Here is a 26,646-nt window from a genome sequence, read left to right on the forward strand (position 1 = left end):
TTGTGAAACCTTTTATGTTGCTCCTTTGCCTGCTCTAATGTGCTGGTCAAAGAGTGCTAGTGTTAACGGTGGCCATTTGAGCACTGCTCAGATTTGGGCATGAATCTCATGTGGTCCAAAGCAGAAAATGTGCCTGCCTCGCTGTCATTGTGGCTTTGGTCCTTTTGCTTCTGGTCTTCCTATGTGAACATCTTTTAGTGGGGACAGACCAGAAAATGAATGTGGGGGTGGTTGGTTGGGAGCTGCTGGGGAATGGCAGCTGGTGGAGCCTGGTTTAGATGGTCATTGTGAGCTGGGGCAGAGTTTCAGGGACTTGTAGAGCTGTCATCTGCAAGAAGGTTGGGCACAGGGCTGGGACCTTGCTGAGGAGCCAGTTCTGGGGAACAGGTGATGGCTTCCAGCTCAGAAAGCAGAAAGGTGACAACATGCACATCTCTGAAGGGAGGCACTGAGGAACTGGGCTGCATCAGTGGTTGCAAAGGTCCCCAGGAAATGGGCCTGCTCTGTCTCCCATGGTGGGGAAGGATCCTTTTTCTGCTTGGGTAGAAGTACCTGGTTTTGTTGGGTTTGGGGGAAAGAAAATAAATAAAGGCAAGACTTTGCCCCGTGGTGGTTCTTCCACTTAGTATCCAGGCCTGAAGGACACATGGCTGGCGTCAGTGGTGGAGGGGATGCTGGAGGCAGAGCAGCTATGTAGGAAGCTAAGCATATGTCAGTGATATTGGCTATTTTGACAGGAAGGTGGGTATGGGGTGGAGGACCTTATTGGGAGACCTGGATTCCCGGTGGGAAATGGCTTGCCATCATCAGAGGACAGCACTGCTGCAGGTGAGGATGACTCTGGGGACCAGGAGCAGCCTCTGCATGGTAGCAGTGGTGCTGAGGAAGGGGCCAAAGGCTGAGCTGGTCAACACAAAGGATGCTTGCTGTGGTCAGGCTCCATGTTTCCAACCATCTTTGCCCTTCCTTGACCCAGACACATCTCTAGTGCTTTTCTGCATGGGATCTTTCCCCTTCTTAGCACTGGCCAAGCTGCTTCACATTTTAATTTGGTAAAGGAGATGAGCCTGCTGCAGCTGCTCCTTGGGATATTGCCTGTTTTTGGTAGGTGAACCCAGACCCCAACAACACATCCTCAGTCAACTGGTGTGACCAATGCCAGGAGGTTCCAGCTCGGATTTCTTCTTTCCCGTGTTTCTTGCTTATGTCAACTGTCCTCGTTCATTGCTGCTGTCACTATATCTCTCCTACTGGAAACACCTTCCCCCACCCCGAGCAGATCTTACAGTCTTGAAAGTGGTTGGAGCAGGTGACTTGGTGCCAGCATGTCTGTCTTGGGTACTATTCCTGGCTTTATTGAAGACATGGTAATATGCAAGACTGTGCCTCTGTGGCGTCTGCCTCCTCTTGATCTCAAAATGCTGCAAGCACTGAGATAAGACTGGTTGTGTTCAAGCAGGGATTTTATTCCCCTCTCCGCCAGAGAGAGAAAGTGGCTTGTCGGAGGTCGTGCTGGGTAATATTTGCATTTCTCCAGCAGTGTGGCTAGGGTTGATAGACATATGACTGTCTGCATCACCTGGGTGTTTGGATCAGTCCCTCGTCACTGGTGTGGTGGGAGGTTGTACCTCCGGTATTACCAGATGGGCTGTTGCACCCTGATGTACCCATTAACTGTGAGCGGGTCTGTTTTCAGCAGTGCTGGCAGTGGGGCTGTGAGCTTAATTGCCAAAGTCCTCCTCTAGGCTTTGGTTCTTGTGGCCAGCTGATGTGTGACCAGGGCAGACTTCGTCAGCCAGGTCCTCACCAAAATGTCCAGATAAAGATGAGTCTGAGTTTAAAATGTGCCCACTGACCCCAGCTGGCATGCTGTGTTGTGCCGACTGTTTGGCCACCATCTCCTTCTGTTCTGCAGGGACTTGTTGGCCAGGGAAGGGGTTTGCATGGATGGAGGCAAAGCCCCTCCACACAGGAGACAGCTGGACCTCTGAGCTGGGACGTGGGTGCTTGACAGGGCCAGGAGAGGACACTCAGGCAGCCTTTTGTAGGCAGAGCCTTCCTGTCACACTGTGCTGTCAACAGCCTTGTGGCTGGGAGATGCTGTGAATCTCAAGCAGGTGTCTGGGGGGACGAGAGCAGATGGTGAGGAGCACCAGGGAAAAGCTGCCAAGGAGCATGGCGGGGAGGGGGGGGGGGGGGGGTGGAATTGGCCTCTCCTGGTTTGGTTTCAGGGGTTACTGTGAGAGTCCTGGGTGGCAGAGCCAGTCCAGACTGTCTGGCTGTGCACTCACGGTCTCCCTCCCAGCTTCCCGTGCAGCCTGGGGCTGGCTTTACTTGCCAGCTCCCAAGGACATCATCCAAGGAGGGAAGCTGGGACTGCTGCTCCTTAAAAGTCCTTAGTTCCCATGCAGATTGTCTGGCTCTTCTGGTGGTGGCATTGTCCACGAGGTCCCATGCTTGCTTGTTGTCTCTGCAGAGCGAATTCGGGAGTGTGATGCTGAGCCTGCTCCTCTCTGCAGCGTGTGGAGGCATTAATCCTTCCTCGTTTCGGCATTTACTGCTTGCTGGAGGGGGCTGTCAGAAATGATGATCCTCCTGTTTTCTTGGTCCAGCTGCCCTGATGTCCTGTGGGCTTGGATTTGCTGACTAGGAAACCTGACGTCCTCCCTGAGTGTGTTCCTGCAGTCTGTAGAAATAAGTGGCTTCGTTTATTTAAGCTGGTGTTTTTTCAGGGAAGGGTTACTTTCTTCTAAAACAGATTTCTTTTTTTACATCTTTGTCAGCAACTTCAGCCTCTCGCTAGCAAGAGGGAAGGGCAGTGCACAACGGTGTCAGGATCAGTGCCCCAGACCACAATCCCGGCTCCGTCTTTGGACCTGACACTTGTGCCACCCTTGTTTCCCTGCACACGGGGTTTTGTTGGAAACTTTTGTTGGCTACTTTCTTGCTGGGGTCCAGCCAAATCCAGCAATCCAGCCAGCAAACAGCTAATGAACCCTTATTGCCACCTGTGCTGTTTGAGGAAGGGGTCTTCTGGAGCCTCCTCAATGCTGCCGGGGGTTGCGCGCCTCCAGTGTGTTGGGATGTTGTCACCGGAAGATGTGACCAGGAGCTTCGGGTGGGTTGAGCAATGCTTGCCAGACAATTCAACTTTGAATTGTAAGTGTGGTGGGCACTGGTGCCAACAAATGGATTTGTCTTCAGACTCCGCATACCCAGCTTTGGGGGTCAGATTGGAGAAGACTTTGGTTCCTCTTTGAAATCCTCTCCGAGGTCACCAGTGGTGTGGGAGAGGCACCTCAGGTGCTGTGGTTTTGAGGTTTGGAGGTGCCCACCAAAGATGCTCTTCAACTGGGTGGATCTGCTCCCTGGTTGTATCTCTTCAAGGAGTTGGAAGCTCATTTTCCCAGGCCCTCCTCTGAAAAAGCAAAGCTGCTGGGGATGTGGTGACTGAGCAGGACAAGAGTGACACTTTGAAAGCTCCCAAACATTGGGCTGAGGCATGCAGTGATGTGGGAAGTGTTGGCTGCTAGCCTTCAGCAGTGCTCCTGTGGTGGAGCAGTTTTAGTCCATATTTTGTCTCCTGACACACAGCAGCTAAGGGTTTGTGACCAGTAATGAGGCTTCCCCTTGCCTTTTGTTGTCTGTCTGTGTTTGCAGCAGTTGAAGGACCCTTCTAGATGGGAAAAATGGGCCACCGTGCTGCATAACTTGCTAATGTGGGATACACTGGAAGCCTAGCACCATCTCAGATGCATCAGTGGTCTCATGCTGACTACTGCAAGGTCCTTGCTGACAAACAGAGTGCAGCTCTGTTGGTGCTGTACCACCATGTGGTTGTTCGCACTATCCCTGTCCTGGATGCACCACAAATATCTGATGGTTGCTTTTCTCTGGGTTTTTGGCATCCCTGTTGGCTTTCATGCTAAAAAATGCACTTTTCTTGCCTGGTTGACTTTGATTGTTAGGAGCAAACCAAAATACTCAAATGGGTGGGTGTTCTGGGTGGTTTAGGGGTTGGCATCAAAATTACTATGGTGTTTTTATTTCTGTTGTGCCCTCCCCTTTCTCCTGGTAGCTAATTGCTGCTGTGAAGTCACCTTAGTGGTGACTGATGTTAACGAAACCACACTGGCACATCTCTAAGATGGCAGGAGCTGCTTTGTGTACATGTCCCCCTGCCAGCACCCACTGCTGTGCTTCCCTTCATGTGGGAGCCCATCCTGCCTTTGAGTTGAGGGCTGTGATGGGGGGTAGGTTTTAATTACCCACCCAGAGCCCTTTCCTCAGCACCAGCATCGTGTGGCGCCAGCCGCGTCACCCTGGACTCTCGGTGGATTTGCTTTTTTCCCTATCAAGCAGTGCTTGTGCTGGCCGCCGCCTGGGCTTGGCTCCGTTCCACTTCTGTCCTTGGCGGTGGTGAAAGCACGTTCCTCGTGATGGGAAAGCCTCCGAGAAACACAAAGGGCTTTCATCAGGGGAGGCAGCGGCAGGCAGACATGGACGGCCAGCGCCAGTACAGGGAAGCTTCACCCCACGTAACTCCTGCAGAGGGGCAGCTGGAGACATAACAGCTCCCTCCAGCAGTGAGCGCGTAGCGGCTGCATTTGCATTCGCCAGCATTTAATTTTCGAGCCTGCCCAGCTAGGAAAGAGAAATAAGTTTTCCTTCTGCAAAGGGGATTTGGGGCCCAGAAGCATTAAGTGGTTTGCTCAGGGGGTGGCATGCGTTGGAGCTGGAAGCCAGGAGGGTGCAGGGCTTGCTTTGGGGAGCTGAAGATCTCTGCTGGCTCAGCTGTGCTAGCTGGAGGAGACGCGAAAGCCACTGCTCGAGGGTGTGAGTGCTGCCCGCTGGCCCTGGTGCCAGCAGCTCCCTCGGCTTCTAGCCCAGCATAGGGAGCTGGGTGAGGGTGGCCAGCAGAGCTGCCCCATGGTAGCCAGGGCTGCCTCAGCTCCCCCCAGCCATCCTCCAGCCACCAGCGGGTGAATCTCCTGACCTTGCTCAGTAAAGCAGGAGGATGAAAAGATGTGACACCGGGAGATAAGACGCTTGGGGGGATGGGGGGTGTGTGTGTGAATTCAGGGATTGATCCATTTGTCTCTCCCTCTGGTGTGGCTTTCAGCTTTTTTCAGATGTGTTCCAGTGAGGCGGCTCTGTTCCTGCCCTTGCCCCTGGGGAGCCACCCTGGGCTTTTTTATTTTGCTCTTGAGCTTTGGGCATGGGAGCAGGAGAGCTGCTTGTCTCCCTGCGATTGCTAAATGAGGCTCTGTTTGTTCCAGTGCAGGGTGAAATATGAAATCTCATCAAGCCACCTCGCTTATTAGAGAGATCTCAGCGAGCTGCTTATTATGCACCATGGCATAATGCAGATTACGAATGTGACCGGGCGATAATTAGCAGAGCTGGAACTGTAATTAAACACTCCTGTGTTGCTCTGTGGTTTCTGTCGCAAAGTGGAAGGAAGCTGAATGGTTTCAAAACCCACAGGTCCTCGGTGGGCACACACAGCTGCTGCTCCTGGGGTGATGGGGGCAAGTGTTCCCCATCACTGCCTGGGCTCTTGCTGCTGCTCACCAAAGTTGGGCAGCCCTGCCTGGTTCCTCTCTGGCTGTTTCATTGCTGGAGACTTGCTTTTGGTTTGCAAAACATGGCATTGAGGAGCAGTTTGTTTCCTTGAGCCCCTGCAAAAGACCCTCACGCTTCCTTTGAGCATCTTTCTTGCTCTGGATCTGCAAGGATGTGCAGGATGAGGAGGCTGGGGGTGAGATTTGTCCATGGGACTGCAGCCCTCCTCTCCGGCAGGCTCATGGGGCTTTTTTTGTGTCAAAACCACTGAAAACTCAAATCCCATGGGATCAGATGGGGCAGCCTCAGAGGCAGGTGGTGATGAGGAGCTGGGGATGGGCTCCTGGGGGAAAACTGGTCCTGCCGGTGGGACGTTGGAGGCAGTGCATGGAAAAAAGAGCTGTGGAGCATGAGCTGTGCTGCCAGCAGAGAGGCCTTGTAGTCCAGCTACTGCTGCTTGAGACCTCCAGGCCATCTTTAATGTTCAGGGGGGTGGATGTGTGCTGGCAAGCTATCTAGAGAGAAGACAGATGCAGGAGGACAAGGAGAGGACTGCAGGCACACAGGCAGTAGGTGCTTTGTGTTCTGCTGGAAAAGCAAATCCACTTGCCCTGGCAGAGCCAGAAAATCTGAGTTCTCTGCAGGGGTCACATTCATATCCTCTGCCTGCAGCCACCCCGATGGGAGCAGGCAGAAGCCAAAGGGTGGATGTGATGTCCTCCTCTCTGCTCTTCTGTGTAGAGATTTGCCTCTCGCACCTTCTCTGCTTGTGGACAGTGTTTGTGTCGTTGAGGATGTGGAGAGGCTTTGTGGGGTCACGAGCTGATGAGGCACTGGGATGCTGCAGCCACTGGCACTGTATTGTGAGGTGAGGTCGGACATGCAAGCTTCTGCTGGAGTTATTTATCTTGCTTAAAGGATAGAGGTGCATGAGCAAGAGAGGGAGCAGGTAATCTTAGCAGCTGGTCAGGACCAGGATGCCAGCTCAAGTCTTGCCTGTTTGGTGGCTGTCAGCAGCATTGGCCAAAGAGATCCGGCAATGAGATTGGAAGTGGTCATGAGCTGGTGTCTGTGTCCACTCTTGGTGACCAGCAAGGTTAGCCTCTCCAGGGTTATAATCTATCCTCAGCAGAGACGTAGGAGGACATCTCGCAGTATAGTGCTGGATCTTCCCCTGCTTGAAACAGAAACCCAGGTCATCACTCACTGATGATGTGATTAGTTTCCTCAGTCTGCTTCTCTTTTGAGGTTTGCTCAGTATCTTATCAAGATCATAAACTGTAAAGAAGAGGAGGTCTGAGCAGAGGATGAGCAGCTAGCCCCCAAACTGCTGCAAATCCCTGTGAGCCGAGGCGAGGGAATGACTGACTGTGGCTGCTTTGGCTGATGAACCCTAAAGGACAGGGAGATCTCCACCCTTCCCTTCCCTTGGCCAGCAGCAGAGGCAGCCTGCCAGCCATCCTTCTCCTAACACTGGTAATCTGCTAGCGTGGCAGAGTGGCCCAGGACCTTGGCTTGTCCGCAGCAGGGTGACTTGGCTGTGTTTTCACTTGGCATGGTGGCTTGTTGGCTTTTGCAAGCCCACCACCAAACGATGGCTGGTGCAGTTGACTCAGCTCAGATCAGGCTCTGAAGTGGATACTTGCATAGACATGAGGGATGTGATCTGTATGCCTGTGTCTCCAGGTGGTCACAGGGTAGATTTGGGAGGAGGAGGAGGAGGATGGTTTTCATGGGTGCTGGAGGGAGACCGCTACTCGTTTGTCCTGTCCTGCCAGTTGAGCAGAAGCCTGTAATTTTTTTTCTTCTAATGAGCCATCAGGTCCAAAGTTATTGACTGTGTTAACATCTAAGTAATAGCCAAAAGGCATCCTCACCAAGGATGATTACATGGGCAGAAGCTGTCAGGGAAGGAACTTGGCACACGCTCTTTCAAGCAGCACAGATATCTCCTGCGGAGGCACTTGCGGGTGTGATCTCTATGACTGCAAAGTACCTGCTCTTCAGGATTACGTGGGTATGGGCATGCCAGGGTGGGAGAGACCTGTGAGATCCTTGTGCTCTGGTGGGGTGTGGGACTTGAACTGCCTGCTGGCACAAGCACTGAGAAGGTGGCAGCCCTGGGCTTGAGGTTCTCCAAGACTGTAGATGCCTGTTGATACTTGTTCTCCTTCCCTGTATTCCTGACCATAGCTGCTGTGTTTCTGCTTCCCCACAGATGGAGTCTCCGGTCTCTACACCTGCGGTGTTGCCCTTGCACCTCCTTGTCCCAGTCGTCAACAACGACATCTCGTCGCCTTGTGAGCAGATCATGGTACGTACACGCTCAGTGGGAGTGAACACCTGCGATGTGGCCCTGGCCACTGAGCCCGAGTGCCTGGGCCCCTGCGAGCCTGGGACCAGCGTGAACCTGGAGGGCATCGTCTGGCAAGAGACAGAGGATGGTAAGTGACACCAGAGAGCTTTTAGCTCTCACACAATGTAATTTTGGAGTTATGGCAATCCTTTACTTCCCATGTCCCTGCTGTGTTGCTTGTTGGCATGTCCTAGGCTTTCCCCCCCCTATCTGGGTGGTCAGGACAGAAGAGCTGTGTGGGAGCAGCCCTTACTTCATCAAGCAAAGCGAGTAATGGGCCAAAACTTGCATCAGCCCAACACGTTGTGTTATCCCCCTGCCCAGACAGTGGGCGAATATCTAAGCTGACATTTTTCTGCCTTCCTACAAGAGCCGACTTGTTCTGGAGGTGCCAGAGGAAAGGCCATGTCAGCCTGCATAGGAGCTTGACGGAGTTGAGTTCGTTTCTGCTTGGCAACCCACAGGTCTGTCACAAAAATGCTCAAACCCTGAGAGGTGGCAGAAATCTCCTGCTGGATTAAAAAACCCCAGTGGAGCTTTCAAAATCGACTCGGCAGGGGATCAGGCTCTTGTCTCTCTTGCCAAGCCAATCGAATCTTTTTTTCAGCTGGAGCTCATCTCATCTGTGCACAGCTTGGTTTGCTTTCCCAGGTCCTTTGATGGGTTTTTGTTGCTGTTGGGGTTCTGCCAAGTAACACAGGGATGAATAGGTGGCTCGGTGGACCACGGCGAGTGCTGGAACGTGGCCTTCCCTCCAGCCTTGTTGGGATGCTGGAGTTTTCTGCTTTGGGAGGCTCAGGATGAACTCCTCATGTTTGTGTCTGGCTTCAGCTGGGATCTGGAAGCAGAAACAGAGCCCTGAAGCACAAAGGGGAGAACGAGCAGTGGTGGTGGAGGCCAGCTGGTGGTTCATCTCGGCCAGGTACCCAAGAGCTCCTCTTGGACATCTGCTCCTGCTCTTCCATTGCTGTTGTGTGCAGAGAATGAAGCTGTTGGCCTTTATTCCCTGGCTGCTTCTCAATGTGACTGTCTTTATTATCTCTGATGGAGGATGAACTGAAACCTGCATTCCCATGAGCTGCTACCAGGGGGATTCCCTTCTTGTCCCATGCTTTGCGAACGTGGTGGTGGGCCCAGTGTGCCTTTCCTCTCTCCCTACTGGGAAACTGGTTTTGAAACTGTGGTTGATGCAGGACCAAGTACTGCAGTGGCCCCCAGTGTGGAGGGTGGTGAGCACTGAAATTGTTCCCATTGGGAAAAGTGTCATGACTTGAGCTATTTGGGAAGAGAGGAGTGCATGGACCATGCCGGAGGAGACTGAGATGTGCTAGCTTGGAATGGGGACCTCCAAACTCCTCTACCCTTTCTGCTTCACCATTTGTTCCATATGGAAAAAATCCATCAGGATTGAGGCAGCTGTAAGTGCATTTTTTTTGCTGCTGTAAGGCAGAAGGATGCCACACGTTATAAAATTTGGCCCAAGAATCATTTTCTTCAAGCTAGGCTTGCTGGTGGGGATAGGGAACACAAAGCAGGAGCGTTCAGGAGCCCTGCTCTGTGCACCCCAGGACTGGGGGATCTGCTGGGGGGATCTCCCCAGAGGAAACCCGTGGAAGGTGTTCTGCTGAGCTACCAGAGCACTGGTGCTGCTTGTTCAGTGTCTGCAGGGAGCGTTATTGCTCTACATGATGCAGTACCTTCAGCTGGGGACACAGAGGTATGGCTGGGCTGAGTGTTGGGACATGCAGCAGTGCAGAGGAACATCAGCACCACCACCCCCCTTTTGGGGCTGCATGCTAAACCCCCCACCAGTGTGCCATTTCCCTCAGCCCAGTAGCGTTGGAGCTGCAGTGTTCACTGGAAAATCCCAGGACTACTGGAGACCCCCCCAGGTAGCAGCAGAGCTGATGAGAGCTTCGTCCTTGTAGAGGTTTGGGGGTTTTGGGTGGAAATCAGGAGAAGAGGCTGATGGTGGGCAGAGGAGCCCATGTGGCAGTTGTGGGGTGGGATAAACATAGTATCCCTGAGGCAGAGAGCACACAAACATCCTCCCTGCCATGCTCCCCCCGCCCCCAGTTCCTGGTTGAGAGGCAGTGACATGGAAGTGGTTTCTGGTTTCCCCTCCCTTTTCTCCTGCTCCTTACCCCACCATGAAGCTGTGCAGACCGTCTGCCTGTCCTTCTGCATTACCTCTAGCTTCCACAGCCATCGTTTCGGAGCGTGCCTTGGAGGCACCCTGCGATTTCCCACAGCCTGGCTATTTTTAGTCTGTGGTAATTCAATGAACTTGCACAAAGATCCCTCTCCACTGGCTGCTGCTTGGTTGCCACCATCAGGCGTGATGACTTTTATGGCCAGCCCCGTAGAAGACGAGCCCTGCTGTTGCCTTTGGTTGCTTCAGGTCTACTGCACATGCTGGTTCCTGTCGTAGTGGCATCTCTTTCTCAAGTGAAAAGTCAGGGTGAAACTGTCCCTATTTCCTGCCTGGCATCTCTGTCCTGCCTTCCCGTGGCGGTCAAGGGTGATGCTGGACCTGCTGTCCAAAGCTGGAGCTTGTGAAATGCATAGAGATGCAGTGAATGTCTACCCTTTCCCAAAGCATCCAAGGGAAAAAGCTACAGCAAGGGCATGTCTGCAAAGCCCAACAAGGTGCTTTCTGCATGTGTGAGCATGCCTATGGGCCTGGAGGCTGTCCCCAAGATCTCCAGGGGCATCTCAGCACCCTCAGCCAGAGGGATCCGTCTCTCCCCCTGCTCCGTGTGTTGCTGCAGCCTCGCTGGACTGCTCAGAAAGACCCCAGGGCAGCAGGAGCAGCTCTTGGCTTGTATTAAGCCTCCTCTCCAGTGGTGGAGAGGACCTTGTTGGCTCAACAGCAGCTGCTTTCTCCCCAGGGGTGATATTCTTGAATCCCCTGAGTGATTGGCGTAGGGAGATGCAGATTCACGGTTGTTCCCACTTAAGTCCTGGTTCCCCAGGTGGGATGCTGTGGCACTTCTGGGACTCGGCAAACCCCCCACTACCAGGCAGCGTTGCAAGTGGTTCCCACTGAGCCTCTCAGGAGAATGGGCATCTCTTCTCAGCAGTGTGATGCCTCCTTGAAAATTGGATTTGTGTCAGATGTGCCCCTTAGACTCCCGTAGTAATTGCTCTGACTTGGATCTTTATGCAAGCTGCTCGTCTCCCAGCTGCGTATAAATGGCACGTGCCCCTGAGTCCAGGGGATCTGTGTTGCACTGTGCACGCCAGTAAAAGTGTATTTGGGTTCAGGCAGTTGCTATTTACCAGCTTGTTCACCCTGAAGAAGCCCAGGGCTTGCTGGAGACATCTGCCTGCCTCAAATGCCTCCAGAAGGGGTTGAGTAAAGGAAGGCAATGCAGTTCATCAACTGCAGCTCCCTTTTTGTAGAAAATGGCTTTGGGGTTGGCCAAGGGGCTGCAAGAGTGGAGAGAAAGGCTCCTAAAGCCAAAGCCTGGCAGTGCTGGAGTGACCTTGGAAGGACAAGCTGGAGCTGACATATCTGAAATGGGAGCACCATGATGCCCCTCCTGCCCTGAACACCAGCTTCGTCCTCTCCCACCGCTAGAAAACCTGCTGCAAGACCACAGTTGCCACCAAGGGCATCCCTTGGGCTCCCACCACCAAACATTTGACTCCTGGCTTTTGGTCCACCTGTGCCGCTCCTGCTCCAGGTTGGTGTTGTGCCGAGGTCTGGTCTTGCTGGTGCTGCACACTGGTTGTACACGCTCTCCCATGGCCGTGCTGGTGACACTGTCCCTTTGCCAAGCCTGTTGTCTGCGGGGATGTGTTTTATTGAAATGCCTTTGGTGTGGAACAACTGTCTTGGCAGTTCCCCTAATTGTGTTAGGTGTGATTTTGATCTGCAGGAACTATTAACTGATGTAATTACACAGGAAAGCATTGCTCTGTTGGCTGCCTTTTTAGCTGCTTGATCTCCTCAGTGGAGCTGGTGTCACCTGGCTTGGAGCATGTCACCTCCTCACCTCTGCTCGCAGTGAGCAGACTGGGTCCCAGTGCCACACCAGTGCTGTTCACAGCTGAAACAAGCTGGCATCTGATCCGCAAAATGTCCAAGCAACAAGCATCATGGTGTAGCAGCACCAAAAGAACAGCAGCAAACTCTCTCCACATCACTTCCTCCAGCTCTGCACTGGGATGGTGGCGGCAAGTCACCCATGGCCGAGCTTTGCGTGCCCCAGCTGTTTGGATTGCCCCTTTGCAAACATCTCTTTGGGGTTATGGTGCAGTGTGAGCATCCCTGGGGTCTGCAGATGCCAGCATGGACATGTCATTGCTTGGAGCAGGAGAGAGACGCAATGGATTGAGAGAGGATGGGGAAGGATTGGAGGGCGAGGACAAAGCCTGACCCCTAACTTGATGGCTTTGCATATCGAACGTGCTGCCTCACCGTTACCTGCAGCCTTCTGTTGCACCTGTGGTTGCTCTTTGCCTCTGGGAATGTTTTAAAAGGAGGATGTGCCAAGATTGCACTGCTTATGGGTGAGCTTTGGGGCTTCAGAAGGGGCTATACCATCCCCTGTGTACACTGTCCAGTTGTCTTAGCTGTGTGTACTTGAACCCAGAAACAAGAGGAGAGTTTTTAAGGCTGATGCAGCAAGGGTGAGGAGCAGGAGTATGGATTTCTCATTTCCTTTAATGGCATTTCCCAGAGTAACGAGTGGTTGTAAATCCCCTCCAAGGTTGCTGACCCGACATGCAGGCTCACTGCGCTCCTCCAAAGCCTCCTAAAGCTGTGACAGTGTGGCTGTGACCGCTCTCATCTTCAGATCGGAATCCAGCAGCTTGCTCTGGTTGGGAGCATCGTCTGGTGCTGCTTGGTGATGGGGCACCTTGTCTCCGGTGCCACAAGGGTTGCTGGTGTTTGGGGCTGCTGCCTCGCACCCTCCTTCTGTTTTGCCAGTGGGTGAGGAGGCTGCAAACCACCGAAGCACGGTGGCTGCTTGCGTGTTGGCATAGAAAAGCAGAGCTTTATTACGCTCCCCCAGCACCACCACTTTGTCTCATATCTGCTGGCTTGACAGTGCGGGGAGCTGGAGGAGAGCTAATGCGCTGCTTATCGCTCTTGAAGCGTCTGTCAGCTTTGTACAGAGGCAGTGTTATCAGTAGGTGAGCAATGTTCTGCTCCAGACAGGACTATTGCTTGCGTCCATCTCCCTAAGGCGCGTCTGCAGCTGCCCCAGGTAATAACCAGCTGGGGCCCCTGCTTTAGCTGCTGAGCCCTGGATTAAAGGACTTGTTTACAAGGAGGCTCACGAGCTGCGAGCTGCTCTGCCACGCTTTCCTGGGAGCTAAATTGGTTTAGATTCCTCTGCCTCCCCTCTCCAGGAGCATGAGGATGGAGGTCTGTGCTGCTTGCAGGTGGCTGTTGGGACTTGGTGCTGTGGTCTGCTCTGCCAAGCCTTGAGAGGCACCAAGGTCCCCAAAATCCTGTAGGTATCTTCTGGATGGGCTTCAGGCAACGGAGAGAGAGCTGTGGCCCCCAGTCCCATGGGGGTGCTGGCCAGTGAGTCACAGGGTGACAGGCCATCCTCTTGCAGGATGATTTTAGGATGTCCTTGGTCACAGTCACATTGTCGCTGTTACCAAAGGTGGACACTTATTGCTGGGTTTGGGCAGGAGCACAGCAGTGAGTGTTCTCAGTGTTCGCAGGTCCTGGTGAAATAAATGCCGATCCCATGGGATCAGTGAGAAGTGGTGTGACTTCCCACTGTCACTTTGGTTGTTGGGATGCACCAACACACCCTTGCTGGCTCCTTGTCCCTTGGTGTGATCCATGTTGAAGGTTTTCCCTGCTGCTTTTTCCAGGCTCCAGCATGTGGAGCCCCTCTCATAGCCCTCCTGTGCCTTGCAAAGCAGGGCATTAGACAGCTGGGGACAGCCACTCACCATCCGAGCATCCATCCCCATGTGGTTTAATGGAATGATCCTGTCTGCCTCTGACCCTGCCGGGGAGACTGGATTGGGTTTGTGTGGCGAGGGTTTTGTAAAGGGGGGCTTCTGTCCAAGAGGACACCAGAAGCTGCCCCCATGTCTGACAGAGCCAGCTCCAAGATGCACCTGCTGCTGGCTGAGGCTGAGATCCTCAGCCACGGTGGTAGTGCTTCTGTGTTAACATATTTAAGAAGGTGTAAAAAATTGCTGCACAGCAGCATCTGGGAGAGAGGTGTGAGAATGAAGCAGACGGCCCTGCAGCCCCCCAGGTCAGTGCAGGAGGCAGGGCGGGCTCCAGGCGCTGGAGCAGATTCCCCAGCAGCCCGTGGCGAAGCACACGAGAGGCTGGCTGTGCCCTCAGCCCATGGCAGTTAACAGTGGAGCAGACCCCCACCCACAGCCCGGGGAGGGTCCCACGCCGGAGCAGGTGGGTGCCTGCAGGGGGCTGCGACCCGCCGGCAGCAGCGCTGAGGCAGCGCCAGTGGTCCCGCGGGGAGGAGCCCAGGCTGGGGCCGGCGGGGCCTGGGGGGATGTGCCCCACGGAGGGACCCACGCCAGATCAGTTCATGAAGAGCTGCAGCCTGTGGGAAAGACTCGTGTTGGAAAAGTCCGTGGAGGACTGTCTGCCATGGGAGGGACCCCAGGCTGGGGCAGGGGCAGAGTGTGAGGACCCTCCCCCTGAGGAGGATGGAGTGGCAGAGACAATGTGCAGTGAACCAGCTGCAGCCCCCGTTCCCCATCCCCTTGTGCTGATCAGAGGCAGAGGTGGAGAAACTGGGAGTGAAGTTGAGCCTGGGAAGGACAGCAATGGGGTAGGTGTGTTTGTTTTTATTTCTCATTGTCATACTCTGATTTGGTTGGCAGTAAATGGAATTAATTTTCCCTAGTCGTGTCTCTCTTGCCTGTGACAGTAATTGCTGAGTGAACTCTCTTCTTGCTGGGTGAGGTGGCCCTTGTGCTGGCCATCCCCTGTGCCATGGTGTCCTCTGCTGTCCTGGCAGCAGCCGCCAGAGCTGTTGCATTATGGCCCCTGCAACACCTTTGGGCGTTGTGCCCTAAAGTCTAGGCACTGCAGGTCAGGCCAGGCTCCCTGCATGCAAGCAGGGCTTATGGCAAAGCTGGAGCATTTCAAGTGATGCCGCTGGAGAGGAAATGAATTGAAGGAAGGGTATCCTAAAGACAGGGCATCCCAAAGATGATGCAGCTGGAGGAGGAATTTGTGGAAGAAGGACCTAGAACACCTCCAGCTGCTTGAGGTTTGGTGCAAGATAGATCCCTGCTCCTGTTCACTGGTGCAGATGGGATGTGTGGCTACACTGACCCTAGATTTGAGCTGGTTCATAGACCTGCAGGTAAACTACCTCTTCTTGGGGTGGGAAATGCCACCGCCTGTCTTCCCATTGCCTTGCAGAGGTCCCCTGCGCCCCAAAATTGGTGAAAGCTAGCAGAGCTCTCGGGAGCTGTCCTCTCCAACTGCAGGGGCAACACCTCCTTGCTGTCCTCAAGGCTGGGGATGCTTCTCCAAGCAGTATAGCAGTCCCCATGATGCTTGAGGACAGCTCAGCAGGATCATGGCTGGGTGATACTGAGCCACATGATGAACTGGCCGTGCATGACTCTGAGAGCATCCCTGATCGCTGCAGGTGCCGGCACACTGGTTTATCAGCAGGGTTGGGAGATATCAGGCTTGAGGGCTTAATCTTCACAAAGGGGGACCTGGTGCACATTTCCTCCTGACACAGCGGCTCCTGGGGCCCATGGTGCTGGTCTGCAAGCAGACACCACCTGCATTTTAACATGGGAGAGCAGCATCCTAGCTGGGACTATCCACTGGAAAGGCTTAGTCTGGTCTAATTCAGGGCTGCGTTGGGATGGAGGGCTTTGTGCAGCGTTGTCCTCGTCTGTCCCCATGTCCCCACCAGCTGTGCACACCTACGGAGCATCAGCTCTGCTGCTACAGAGCACTCATGCGTGGACCATACAAGGACCAGGTGGTGCTTTTTTGCGTCCTTCTGTTCCCTTCATCTCTCTCCATTTTTACAGGATTATGTTTTATGTTGCCTTCCTAGATGGCAGCCTGACACTGTCAACCCACCGTTAATTTTTCATGCTGGGGTATGACAGGAACACTTGGTGGCCAGGATGCTGAGCGGTTTGCACCCAGATTTGGGTGGTATTAATTGCTTAAGAGCTTCAAAGGTGTCACCTTCCTGTGAAATCAGGTGGGACCGCAGTTACCTGAGTGGGATTCCTCCCCTGCAAGAGCATCGCTGCTGGCTCTTTGTGCGCGAGCATCTCCAGCCTCAGGGACACAGGGCATTGCCTCCTCCTTGCCTGCCCTTGCCCTGCCCATGTCTGCTCATCATCCAGCTGCAGGAGGTGGACACGGCGGGTGAAAAAAGCTGCTTAGGATCTATCCCTGGGGTTTAAATTGTCCTGGGTTATTGTTGGAGGATTAGGAGGGGATTTGGTATGATTGGTTGCAGCGGGTTAAATATAGGCTGGTGTGTGTTGGAGGGCTGATGTTCCAACAGGGAAGGGAGGGACAGCTGTGTGCTGGCTCGCTTCACCCTTCCATCTTTCACTCCTCTCCTGTGATCGTGCTGGCGAGGAAAAGACAAAAAGCCAGCATGTCCTTTCTAATGTCACATGCTGGCCCTGGGATGCACAAGAGACGCTGGTGGCTTGTGCAGTTAACTTCCAGTGGCACACATGGTCTTTGCCAGCTTCAAAGGGGGATTGAACTGGCGCTGGCTGTGCAGCAGGGAGGACGGGGGGAGCTGGAGCTGCCCCTCTGAGCCCTGTGGCTGGGAGAGCTGCACTCTGAGTTAGGGCTGCTGGTCTCTCAGCAGCTGCTTGATCCTTCTGCAGCTCCTGGGAGCATCCCATGGCAGCTCCACGGAGGTGTCCTGGGGATGGTGGGTTTGGCTTGGGGCACAGGATATGCAGCCAGCAGCTTCTCTGGCTTCTCAGGAAAGGGGGGACAGGCTTCTGCCTGTCAAAAAAAGGTGCATTAGGAGGAACAGAGGTAGAAGACCACCTTCCGCATGCCTGCCTTGGGATGCCTGGGATCAGCATCCCCCTCTTTCCCATTGATCTCTCCCTGCACGGGGCTGTGGGCTCCCAGCAGTTGGTTTTGCTGCTTGTTTCTACCCTGTGCTGCCTCCAGCATCACATCCTGGTTGTATCCAAGGCAGGTCCCCAGCACCTTTCTCTGTAGGCAGGACCCAGCTGCTCCTGCTCACCAGGATGAGCCAGCTGAAGGTCTTGGCTGTGTGCTGGCACCATGTCTTCCTGTGGCATGCTCCTTCTGGAGCACCCAACGTTTTCCAGGAGGAGAAAGAGAAGACCTGCATTTCATTTCTCTTTCTGAAGGGAGACCCAGCTCTGTATATCATCCCTCTCGAAGCCTGCAGCTGGCTGCTGGCACAGCACAACAGGGGATATGGGCTGAGATTTATAAACGTGCTTCAGGCACAGCTGTTCTGGGCTCCCTTGGCTCCATCCATCTCCTGGGGCTGCGTGACTGTATATCTTGCAACGCTCATCAACCCTTGCAAATGACTTTCCTATTGCCTGAGTTTTACCTTGCTCGGACAGATGTGCTCAGCGCAACGGACTCCACTTCCCAGTCAGATGAGTTCAGCAGTAACCAGAGCGGCCCATGGCTGGGAGGAAATATCCACAAAGCTGAGAAATGCTGCAAAAGACCCCTCCACCTCCAAGAAGAGATGCTGGGGGTCCGTGTCCTTGGTGTGGCTGTGACCCAGGCTGCTTCTCTTGATTTGGCATGAAAAAGCTGGAACGACCAGATTTTCTGAAGGCCCAGTGCCTTTGCTCCATGATGGGAGGAGGTGTGGCCCCATAGCTGGTTCTTCAGGCAGAGATTCAGGGCTGATGGGTGTCCTGGGGGGTGCAGGAGCAAAGCAAAGCTGGGGGGACCGGGATTGTTCCCCCAAAGTAGGGTTTTCCTGCCAGGGGTGGTGGCCTGCGTGGGGCTGCTGGGCTCAGCTTGCCATCTAGTGGCAGTAACAGCCTTTCCTGGAGAGCCGAGGGGTGCACGGCTGTGCACAGCAGGGTCTTAACCCTGCTGTCTGCAGAGGAGTCTGCAGCTCTGCACTGGCGTCCGCAGGCTTGCTGGGGGCTGTCTGTATCTCCCCTGGGGAGTTCCCAGGCCTCGTTCCCCAGAGATCACCTTCCCTACTCTGCCTGAGCATGTGGAGCCAACATGGGTCTTCAGGCCCCTCCAAATCCTGCTGCCCTTTTGGGGGTCGCTGGTTTTAGCATCGCCGTGAAAACAGGGAAGAGCACCGAGCAGCTCAAGGAGAGGCTGGGTGGATGCCAGCCAGAGTCATGCAGAGAGCGGGGATGAGCTGGGGGTCCCCAGCTCCTGTCTTGGTGCCCCTCCAGTCCAGAGCCTGGGGTCTCACCTTGCCCAGAGCCCAGGACCCCTTGCCTGCCTTCCTCCAGCCCTAGAGCTGAGCCCTTTCTCCAGTCTGTCTCAAGGGGTGGATCCCCCTTTGCCCTGGTGCCCAGGGAAGGGCGAGACACCTGGCCCCATCTGACCCTCTCCCCTCACCTTACAGGTATGCTGGTGGTCAACGTCACCTGGAGGAACAAGACGTATGTGGGGACACTTCTGGACTGCACGCAGCATGACTGGGCACCTCCCCGGTGAGTGGGCAGTAGGGTCTGGCTGCGCTGTCGCAGCCCCCTTCACCTGGGCGCAGAGGGCAAACCCAGCTGTGTACGGCCCCCATGGCCCCCAGCATGGGCTGCCCTGTGCCTGTGGGGCTGCCCTGGGAGCTGGCATCTGCTCCTTGCCCAGCCAAGCTGCTCCCATGGCTCTTTGCCCTTGCGGTCACAGGCTCCCTTGTCCTGGAGACTGGAGATGGTTGAGCATTTACCAGTGGACCTCTCCGGTTCCTCTTTACTGGTCAGTGGCAGGGAGGGGATGAGTCTGCAGGATCGATAGTGACAGTAAGAAGGGGGTCTCCACAAAGTGGAGACAGCGCAGCCCGGCACTGCTGTCTCTCCATTAAAACCTCCTTGTCCTCCTGGCAGGTTCTGCGACTCTCCCACCAGTGACCTGGAGATGCGCAATGGCCGGGGCAGGGGCAAACGCATGCGCCCCAACAGCAACACACCTGTCAGCGAGACCGCTGCTGCCTCGGACAGCAAAGGGACCAGCAACAGCAGCAAGACACGGGCGGGAGCCAACAGCAAAGGGCGCCGGGGAAGCCAGAACTCCTCAGACCACCGCACGCCGCCCGGCGGCACGGCGGAAGACGTGAAGGCCAGTCCCTCGTCTGTCACCAAGCGGAAGAGCAAACCCCTCTCCGACATGGAGCTGAACTCCAGCTCAGAGGACTCCAAGGGCAGCAAACGCATCCGCACGAACTCGATGGGCTCGGCAGCTGTGCCACCCGCCACAGTCAAGGTGGAGCCAGCTGTCCTTGACCGAAACTGCCCTTCTCCCATCCTCATTGACTGTCCGCACCCGAACTGTAACAAGAAATACAAGCACATCAATGGCCTGAAGTACCACCAGGCCCACGCGCACACAGATGATGACAGCAAGCTGGAGGCAGATGTGGACAGCGAGTATGGCGAGGAGCCCTCCCTGCATGCGGACGTTGGGAGCTGTAATGGTGCTGCCGTCTCTCAGAAGGGCTCACTCTCACCGGCTCGCTCGGCCACCCCCAAGGTGCGCTTGATGGAGCCCCACAGTCCCTCCCCGTCCAGCAAGTTCAGCACCAAGGTCCCCTGTAAGAAGAAGCTGGGTGGGGAAGGAGACACTGACCCTGGTGCCCTGTCCAATGATGGCTCTGAGGATGGTCCCTCGGTGGCCGATGAGACGAGTAACGATGGCTTTGACTCTCTGGAGAAGCGATGCGTTGATAAAGACAAGTCAAAGAAGGCATCCGGTGCTAAGCCAGAGAAGATCCCCTCTAAAAGCTTGAAGTCTGCCAGACCCATTGCACCAGCCATCCCCCCCCAGCCAATTTACACCTTCCAGACAGCCACCCTCACCACAGCCAGCCCCAGTTCCTCCACGGGCCTTGCCACCACCGTGGTCCAGACCGTGCCCCACAGCCCTCAGCTCAAACCCATCCAGCCCAAGCCTACAGTGATGGGAGAGCCCTTTGCGGTCAACCCTGCCCTCACCCCTTCCAAGGAGAAGAAGAAGAAGGACAAGAAAAAGAAGGAGACCAAGGAGGTAGAAACCCCTTTGACTCCTGGCAAAGCTTGTAGAGCAGAGGAAGGCAAGAGCCCATTCCGGGGGGAATCCAGTGACCTGGGGATGAAAGGCGAGGGGCTGCTGAATGGCTCGTCTGACACCCACCAGAGCCGGCTCGCCAGCATCAAGGCCGAGGCAGATAAAATCTACAGCTTCACAGACAATGCCCCAAGCCCCTCCATCGGTGGTGCCAGCAGGCTGGAGAACACCAACCCAGGCCAACCCATGACGCCGTTGCACGTTGTCACCCAGAATGGTGCAGAGGCGAGCTCAGTGAAGACCAACAGCCCAGCCTACTCTGACATCTCTGATGCTGGGGAGGATGGGGAGGGCAAGCTGGAGAGTGTGAAGGCAAAGGATCCAGAGCAGCTGGTCAAGGAAGGCACCAAAAAAGCGCTTTTCCCCCCGCAACCACAGAGCAAAGACTCTCCCTATTACCAAGGCTTTGAAACTTACTATTCCCCTGGCTACCCCCAGGCAAGCCCGGGGCCCTTGAACCCCAGCGGCCAGGCCACAGCTGAGACACAGGCCCTGAAGCTGAAGAAGGATGAGGAGCAGGAGAACCCGGAGGTGAAGGTGAAGAGTGAAGGCTGCGAAGAGAAGAAGGCAGAGCTTGGTGGCTCTAGCCAGCAGCCCTCAGTCATACAGCAGCGCCCCAACATGTACATGCAGTCCCTCTACTACAACCAGTATGCCTACGTGCCCCCCTATGGCTACAACGAGCAGGGCTACCACGCTCACCTGCTGAGCACCAACCCTGCCTACCGCCAGCAGTATGAGGAGCAGCAGAAGCAGCGGCAGAGCCTGGAGCAGCAGCAGCAGCGAGGGCTGGAGAAGAAGGCGGAGCTGGGCTTGAAGGAGAGGGAGGCAGCGCTCAAAGAGGAGTGGAAGCAGAAGCCGCCCATGCCCCCGACGCTAACCAAAGCCCCGAGCCTCACGGACCTTGTCAAGTCAGGGCTTAGCAAGGCCAAGGAGCAGGGAGGTCCCGACATGGCCAAATCTGTCATCATCCCCAAGCTGGAGGACTCATCCAAGCTGTCGGGCAGCCAAGTCTCTGAGGGGCTCAAGGTGAAGCTGAGCGAGGCCAGCCACCTTGGGAAGGAGACCACCGAGACAAAGGCTGGCTCTGAGTGTGGCCGGCAAGCGGAGGTGGACCCTGTGCTCTGGTACAGACAGGTAATGCCCCCCTACTGCCCCCTTGGCCCTGCCCACCAGCAGGCTTTCTCTTGGAGGAAGCCCCTTACCATGGCTTCGCTGCAGGAGTTTGCTGGGCTGTTGCCTCAGAGAACACGTGTTGTCCTCTGTTTGTGATGGGACTCCGTGAGGTGTCCTTGAGGTCAGCAAAAGGATGGGGCTGGGAGGCCTTGGACGGGCCAAGGAGAGCTTGAGGAAGGGGAGTTGGGTTCGCTGGTCTCCTCTGCATCCAGCCTGGGTTTGGGACAGGCAGGGCTGGGGGGAGGCAGCTGCTCTGATGGTTGGCTGGTTTTTGCAGGAAGCCGAGCCCCGGATGTGGACCTACGTGTACCCAGCAAAGTACTCGGACATCAAGACGGAGGACGAGCGGTGGAAAGAGGAGAGGGACCGAAAGTTGAAGGAAGAAAGAAATCGAAGCAAAGAAGCTGCATCCAAGGAGGACGGGAAGGAGAGCACCAGCTCCGAGTGCAAACTGACCCCCACCGAGGAGGCTCGCATGGTGGGGAAGGACCCCAGACCCAGTGTCCACGTCCCGGTGTCTTCACCCCTCACGCAGCATCAGTCCTACATCCCCTACATGCACGGCTACTCCTACAGCCAGTCATATGACCCCAACCACCCCAGCTACCGGGCCATGCCCACCGTCATGATGCAGAATTACCCAGGTAGAGAGCTGGGGTCTTCCTGGGGACATCCCTTCCCAGGCTGTCCCTGCTCCCCGAGGAGGGGTGGCTGTGGGCTCTGTGCTCCCACAGTGCTGCCTGAAGACTCCTCATGCCCTGACTGCTTTTTTTCTCCCCACCAGGATCATACCTACCCTCCAGCTATTCCTTCTCCCCGTACGGGAGCAAGGCGTCTGGGAGTGACGATAGTGACAAGTCCCGAGCCAGCCCCAGTGTGAGCTGTAAATCCAGCTCGGAGTCCAAGGCGCTGGATATCCTGCAGCAGCACGCCAGCCACTACAAGAGCAAATCGCCCACGGTGAGGGTCAGGGAGGTGCTGGCTTTGCCCAGCTCTGTGCATGAGCTTCGGGACGGTCCCTGGATCCTATAACCAGCCTGGAGCAACTCTGCCTGCTATGGGTTTTTGCTGTTCCTGCTGCTGTGTGAGACGCGGGGCCATGGAGTAATCCCATCACAGGCCCTTTGGGATGGACAGGCCCAACCTGTGGGCAGGCTGGCCCAGAGAAGCACCAGGGCTCCTTCAGGCCCTGCAGCAACCGGGTGACACTTGTCCTCAGCCCTGGAGCTGGTGGGTGGGATATAGGGGCTGTCTCCATCCCATGGCAGTGTAGGGGCATGAGCTCCTCCTGGGCTGAGCTGGGAGATGGAACTTTGCCACAGTGAGGAAAGAGCTGCCCTCAAACAGGACCTGCATCCTCCCCACTGCTTTTGGGCTGGTTACTGGCCTTCCCATCATCTCCCAGCGGTGGTGTGGGGAGGTTTTGGGCAATGGCGGGGGGAATGTCACCCCGATGGAGCAGCCTTCAGTGCCCAGCATAGGTCCGATGCTGCCATGTACCTTGGGCTAGCTGGTAGTGTTCCTCAGTATGCATTTGCTTTCTCCTCTCCAGATAAGTGAGAAGACATCTCAGGAGCGGGACCGCAGTGGCTGTGGGGTGGTGGGAGGCAGTGGGAGCTGTAGCAGCGTTGGAGGAGCTGGCGGGGGAGAGAGGAGCACCGACCGGCCCCGCACCTCGCCGTCTCAGCGCCTGCTCTCAACTCACCATCACCACCACCACCTCGGGTACTCGCTGCTGCCGGCACAGTACAACCTGCCCTATGCAACAGGTGAGAGCTGACCCATGCCCAGCCCCCAGCTGGGGCCGTGGGCATGGCTTGGGGGAGCTGGAAGGAGCTGTAGCCACCTGTGGGCAGCGTGAGCCCTTCTCCTGAGCTTTGCTTTGGCTGGATCTGGTGCTTTCCAGCTCCTCCAGCATGGCTAGGTGCCCAGGTTGCCAGCTCCTGACACCACTTCTCCCCTGCAGGTCTCTCCTCCACAGCCATTGTTGCCAGTCAGCAAGGCTCCGCTCCCTCCCTATACCCACCTCCCCGGAGGTGAGAACGGTAAGGCTCTCCTGCAGCTCTCCTGTGGCACCAGCACGGCCACCCTGCTTTGCCTGTAGGCAGCCAGGTCGGGGTGGAGGGGGCCAGGCGGGGTGCACGGCGGGTGTTGAGGGTAGAGGGTTTGGGGTTTGCCTGTCACCCCGGGGCTTGTGGGGCTGCCAGCAGCAGGAGCTGACTTGACCTTGGGTCGTGGCAGGACGTGATGCACCGGACGCCTGGGCTGTACAAGACATGTGACTGGCTCACATGGGGAAGCGCTGGAGACTCCTTTAGACATCAGTTGAATGGTGTTAAATTGTTCTGCTTGACGTGCCTGCCGTGATCCAAGGCAGATTCTGTCTTCTCCCCGCCGTTGGACACACACGTGACTCCCCCCTCTATACCCTCCCCTTCAGTGAGTGGGCGAGCTGGTACCTGCGTAAATATTTATTGTACTGGGCACCGGCCTCGGGATGGAGGTGACTCGCCTGCCTGGTGCGTATGAAGAGGAAACAGAAGCACTGAGGTTTCTCAATGGATTTGGGACCCTGCCATGTCTCTGCGAACTGCTGCTTCATGATGGGGCTGAGTGCCACAGGACGGGGCAGCAGGAGCACTACCTCCTCCTGCTCCTCGCTGGGGCTCAGGGGCTGAGCCTGCCGTGGAGTTGCAGTCTCAGGAAACGAAGAGCTGGCTCATGTGGAGCCAAGGCGGGTGTTGGGGCCGGGGCAGCTGGTCTGAGCCTGGGTGGGGGTGTCAGCCTGGCCAGAGTTGGCCTTGTGGCATGGGGGTGTGCTGCATGTGGGGTGTACCCTCTGCCAGTCCCACGGCTGATCCTGCACCCCACAGCACCTGCTGCTCCGTGCCGGCGCCAGCAGGAGCAGCCAGCATGTGGCCTGTGGCTGGAGCAGTGGGTTGGGGGAGTTGGGGGCTGCTCTTCGCCCTGGCAGCATCTGTGCGCCACCCCCCCTGCCCCTGGGTGGCTGGGGCTCAGCAGGGCTGGGGACAGCTGGGCACAGAGGTGGGGGTTGTACCCATCACCCAGCTGGCTGCCACTGTCCCTTCCCCAGTGCCTTGCACAGCCCAGACCTGCCTGGAGCTCATCCTGTGGCTTCCGAGTTGGTTTCTGAGCTGAGACTCTTCAATGCCCCCCAGCCTTTCCTCTGCCCTCCACCCCAGCAAGTGCTCCCCAGCCCCCAGACCAGCACATCCCACTTGGGTGGGGGGGTAAGGGCTGCAGCTCCCCTTCACATCCATCTTCTGCTTTGGGCAGTGCGAGTGGGGCCCATGCATGCTCAGGCTCTGCCAGAGGCACAGGGGGCCATGCTGGTCCCCTCCTCGGGGCTCAGGCCACCAGGCTCTGGAGCAAGCTGGTCCCTGCTCCCGGCTGCTCAACAGCACCTGTGAACAGGGGCTTTCTGTTCCTCTGCTCCCCCAGCCCCAGTGTGGCTCCCCCCAGGCCGATGTTCTACCTCGGCCCTGCAGCAGCTGGGCCACCCCAGCTCCCTCTTCACTGCCTGGCAGGGGGCACAGGGGGCCATCGGTCTCGGTTGTGTCCGTCTGTGTTGCACCCAGCCCCGAGGGGCTGCTGTACTGGGATGCTCTGCCTGCCAGGCTCTGTACATACTGTAAAAAGCAATTGTTTGAAACCTGTTGTTTTGGGTTTTGTTTTCTTTCCCTGTTCCCCACCCTCCCCCATCCCACTTTACCCAGTTGGAAAAGAGGTGCTTACTGGTCTCTGCCCTGGTTTGGGAGCTGGCAGCACAATGGCCCCAGCCTGTGCTTATTGTCCGATTCCTTTTTCTTCCACACTTCATTCTCTTCACAAGGAGACGGGGCCACGTGGCCCAGCACGCTCCTTGGGGACAGGGTAGGTGATGCCAAGCCCACGCCCATGACAGAGCCACTCACAGCCACAGGGCTGGGGACCAGAGTGATGGGGGAGCACTGCGGCCCATACAGGGAGCAGTGTCCTGCCCACCAGCTGTGCCTGCCTCCAGCCTTGGCTCATCCAGCAGAGCCTGGCTCCAGGCACTGCTCCAGGGGTGTAGAGGGTGTCTGGGCTGGGCAGGGTGGCACTGCAGGCTTTGCTGGTAGCTGAAGGGGGGGTCAGGGGGGCTGCTCCCTGCCTTCCCAGTTGGGTCCCAGTTGAGTCTCCCTTTAGGTGTTAAGTGAAACAACTGTTTATGCAGAATAGGTTTGAGGTTTTAACATTTTCTGGGTTTTCCTTGTCAGTTCTTGCCTGCAAGACTGGCACCCCACCCCCACAGCAGTGCAGCTCCCCTGCCCATAGGGTCCCCTGCCTGTGGGGTGCCCCCTCCCATCCCCTGCCCACCGGGCCCCGCAGGCGGCCGGCCAGGGCATCAATCCGTTGGTGTTTATAGCTTGTTTCTGTTGGCGTTACTGTGTTGGGTTTCATTTCAGTCTTCCTGATTCTGCCCTTCTGTAAAGTGTACATTATTACCAAGTTCCTTGTTTTTTTTATATATATATATAAATATATATATATACAAACTGTACTCTTCTTGCCTTTGTACATTTGGGCAAGGAGAGAGAATAAATCTTTTTAAGAGACAATCACAAACCTGTGAGGGTGGCTTTTTCTTCCTGCTCTCCCAAATTCTGGTCCTTTGTCCCAAAAAGCTGTGGCCAGAGACTTTGGAGGCAGTGGGCAGGATGGGGGGAAGAGGGTGGTCCCCATCTCAGAGTCATCTGAGAGGGCCTGAGCAGACACAGGCCTACTCATGTTCATCAGTCCATGGCTACCGAGGCAGTGGCAGGGTGGCCCCATGGGGCAGTAGGTCCTGCCCCACAGTGCCCTTCCGCTTGCTCCCAGATCCTGCACACGGACCCAGCCCCTCAGTTCTGCCACCAGAATGCATGGCTCCACAAGGCTTGAACCCCTGGGCACCAGCAAGGGCCAGCTGCCCACAGGCTACCAGGGCCCTGCCCTACAGCACCAACCCAGGGAGGAAGGCAGCTGGGGGAACCAGTGTGCCTGGCTCCCCCAGCTTTGCAATAGCAGTGACCTGCACAGGAGGCAGCACCCAGAAAAATCAAACTTTTTCCATTTTCAAGGGGGTATTTCTGAGAACACTCGGTGATCAGAGCCCTCTACACTTGACCACACTCGCTCGAGCCAGGGCAGGAGAGTATTTGGTGCTGGCACTGGCACAGCCTCGTAACTGCAGATTATTAACAAACCCAGGAGTTCATCCTCAGTCCAAGCTCCCACAACCAGAACCCTGCACTTTACCAGTAAGTTTTACAAGTAA

At 56.0% G+C, this 26,646-nt stretch overlaps 1 protein-coding gene across 1 annotated transcript in view; it reads left to right on the plus strand.

The window, feature by feature from the left end:
• The window catches only part of ZNF609 (zinc finger protein 609), a 57,384-nt gene extending 32,364 nt beyond the window's left edge, over positions 1-25,020 (plus strand). Inside the window, exons 2-9 of the mRNA XM_005232590.4 lie at positions 7,784-8,009; positions 18,478-18,565; positions 18,956-21,308; positions 21,625-21,991; positions 22,132-22,307; positions 22,900-23,116; positions 23,314-23,392; positions 23,589-25,020. Of these exons, the coding sequence (XP_005232647.1) occupies positions 7,784-8,009; positions 18,478-18,565; positions 18,956-21,308; positions 21,625-21,991; positions 22,132-22,307; positions 22,900-23,116; positions 23,314-23,387 (3,501 nt within the window). The 3' untranslated portion in view covers positions 23,388-23,392; positions 23,589-25,020. The remainder of the gene's footprint in view (positions 1-7,783; positions 8,010-18,477; positions 18,566-18,955; positions 21,309-21,624; positions 21,992-22,131; positions 22,308-22,899; positions 23,117-23,313; positions 23,393-23,588) is intronic.
• Positions 25,021-26,646: the final 1,626 nt, after the last annotated feature.

This window comes from Falco peregrinus, chromosome 1, assembly GCF_023634155.1.
Source record: "Falco peregrinus isolate bFalPer1 chromosome 1, bFalPer1.pri, whole genome shotgun sequence".
Taxonomy (NCBI): domain Eukaryota; kingdom Metazoa; phylum Chordata; class Aves; order Falconiformes; family Falconidae; genus Falco; species Falco peregrinus.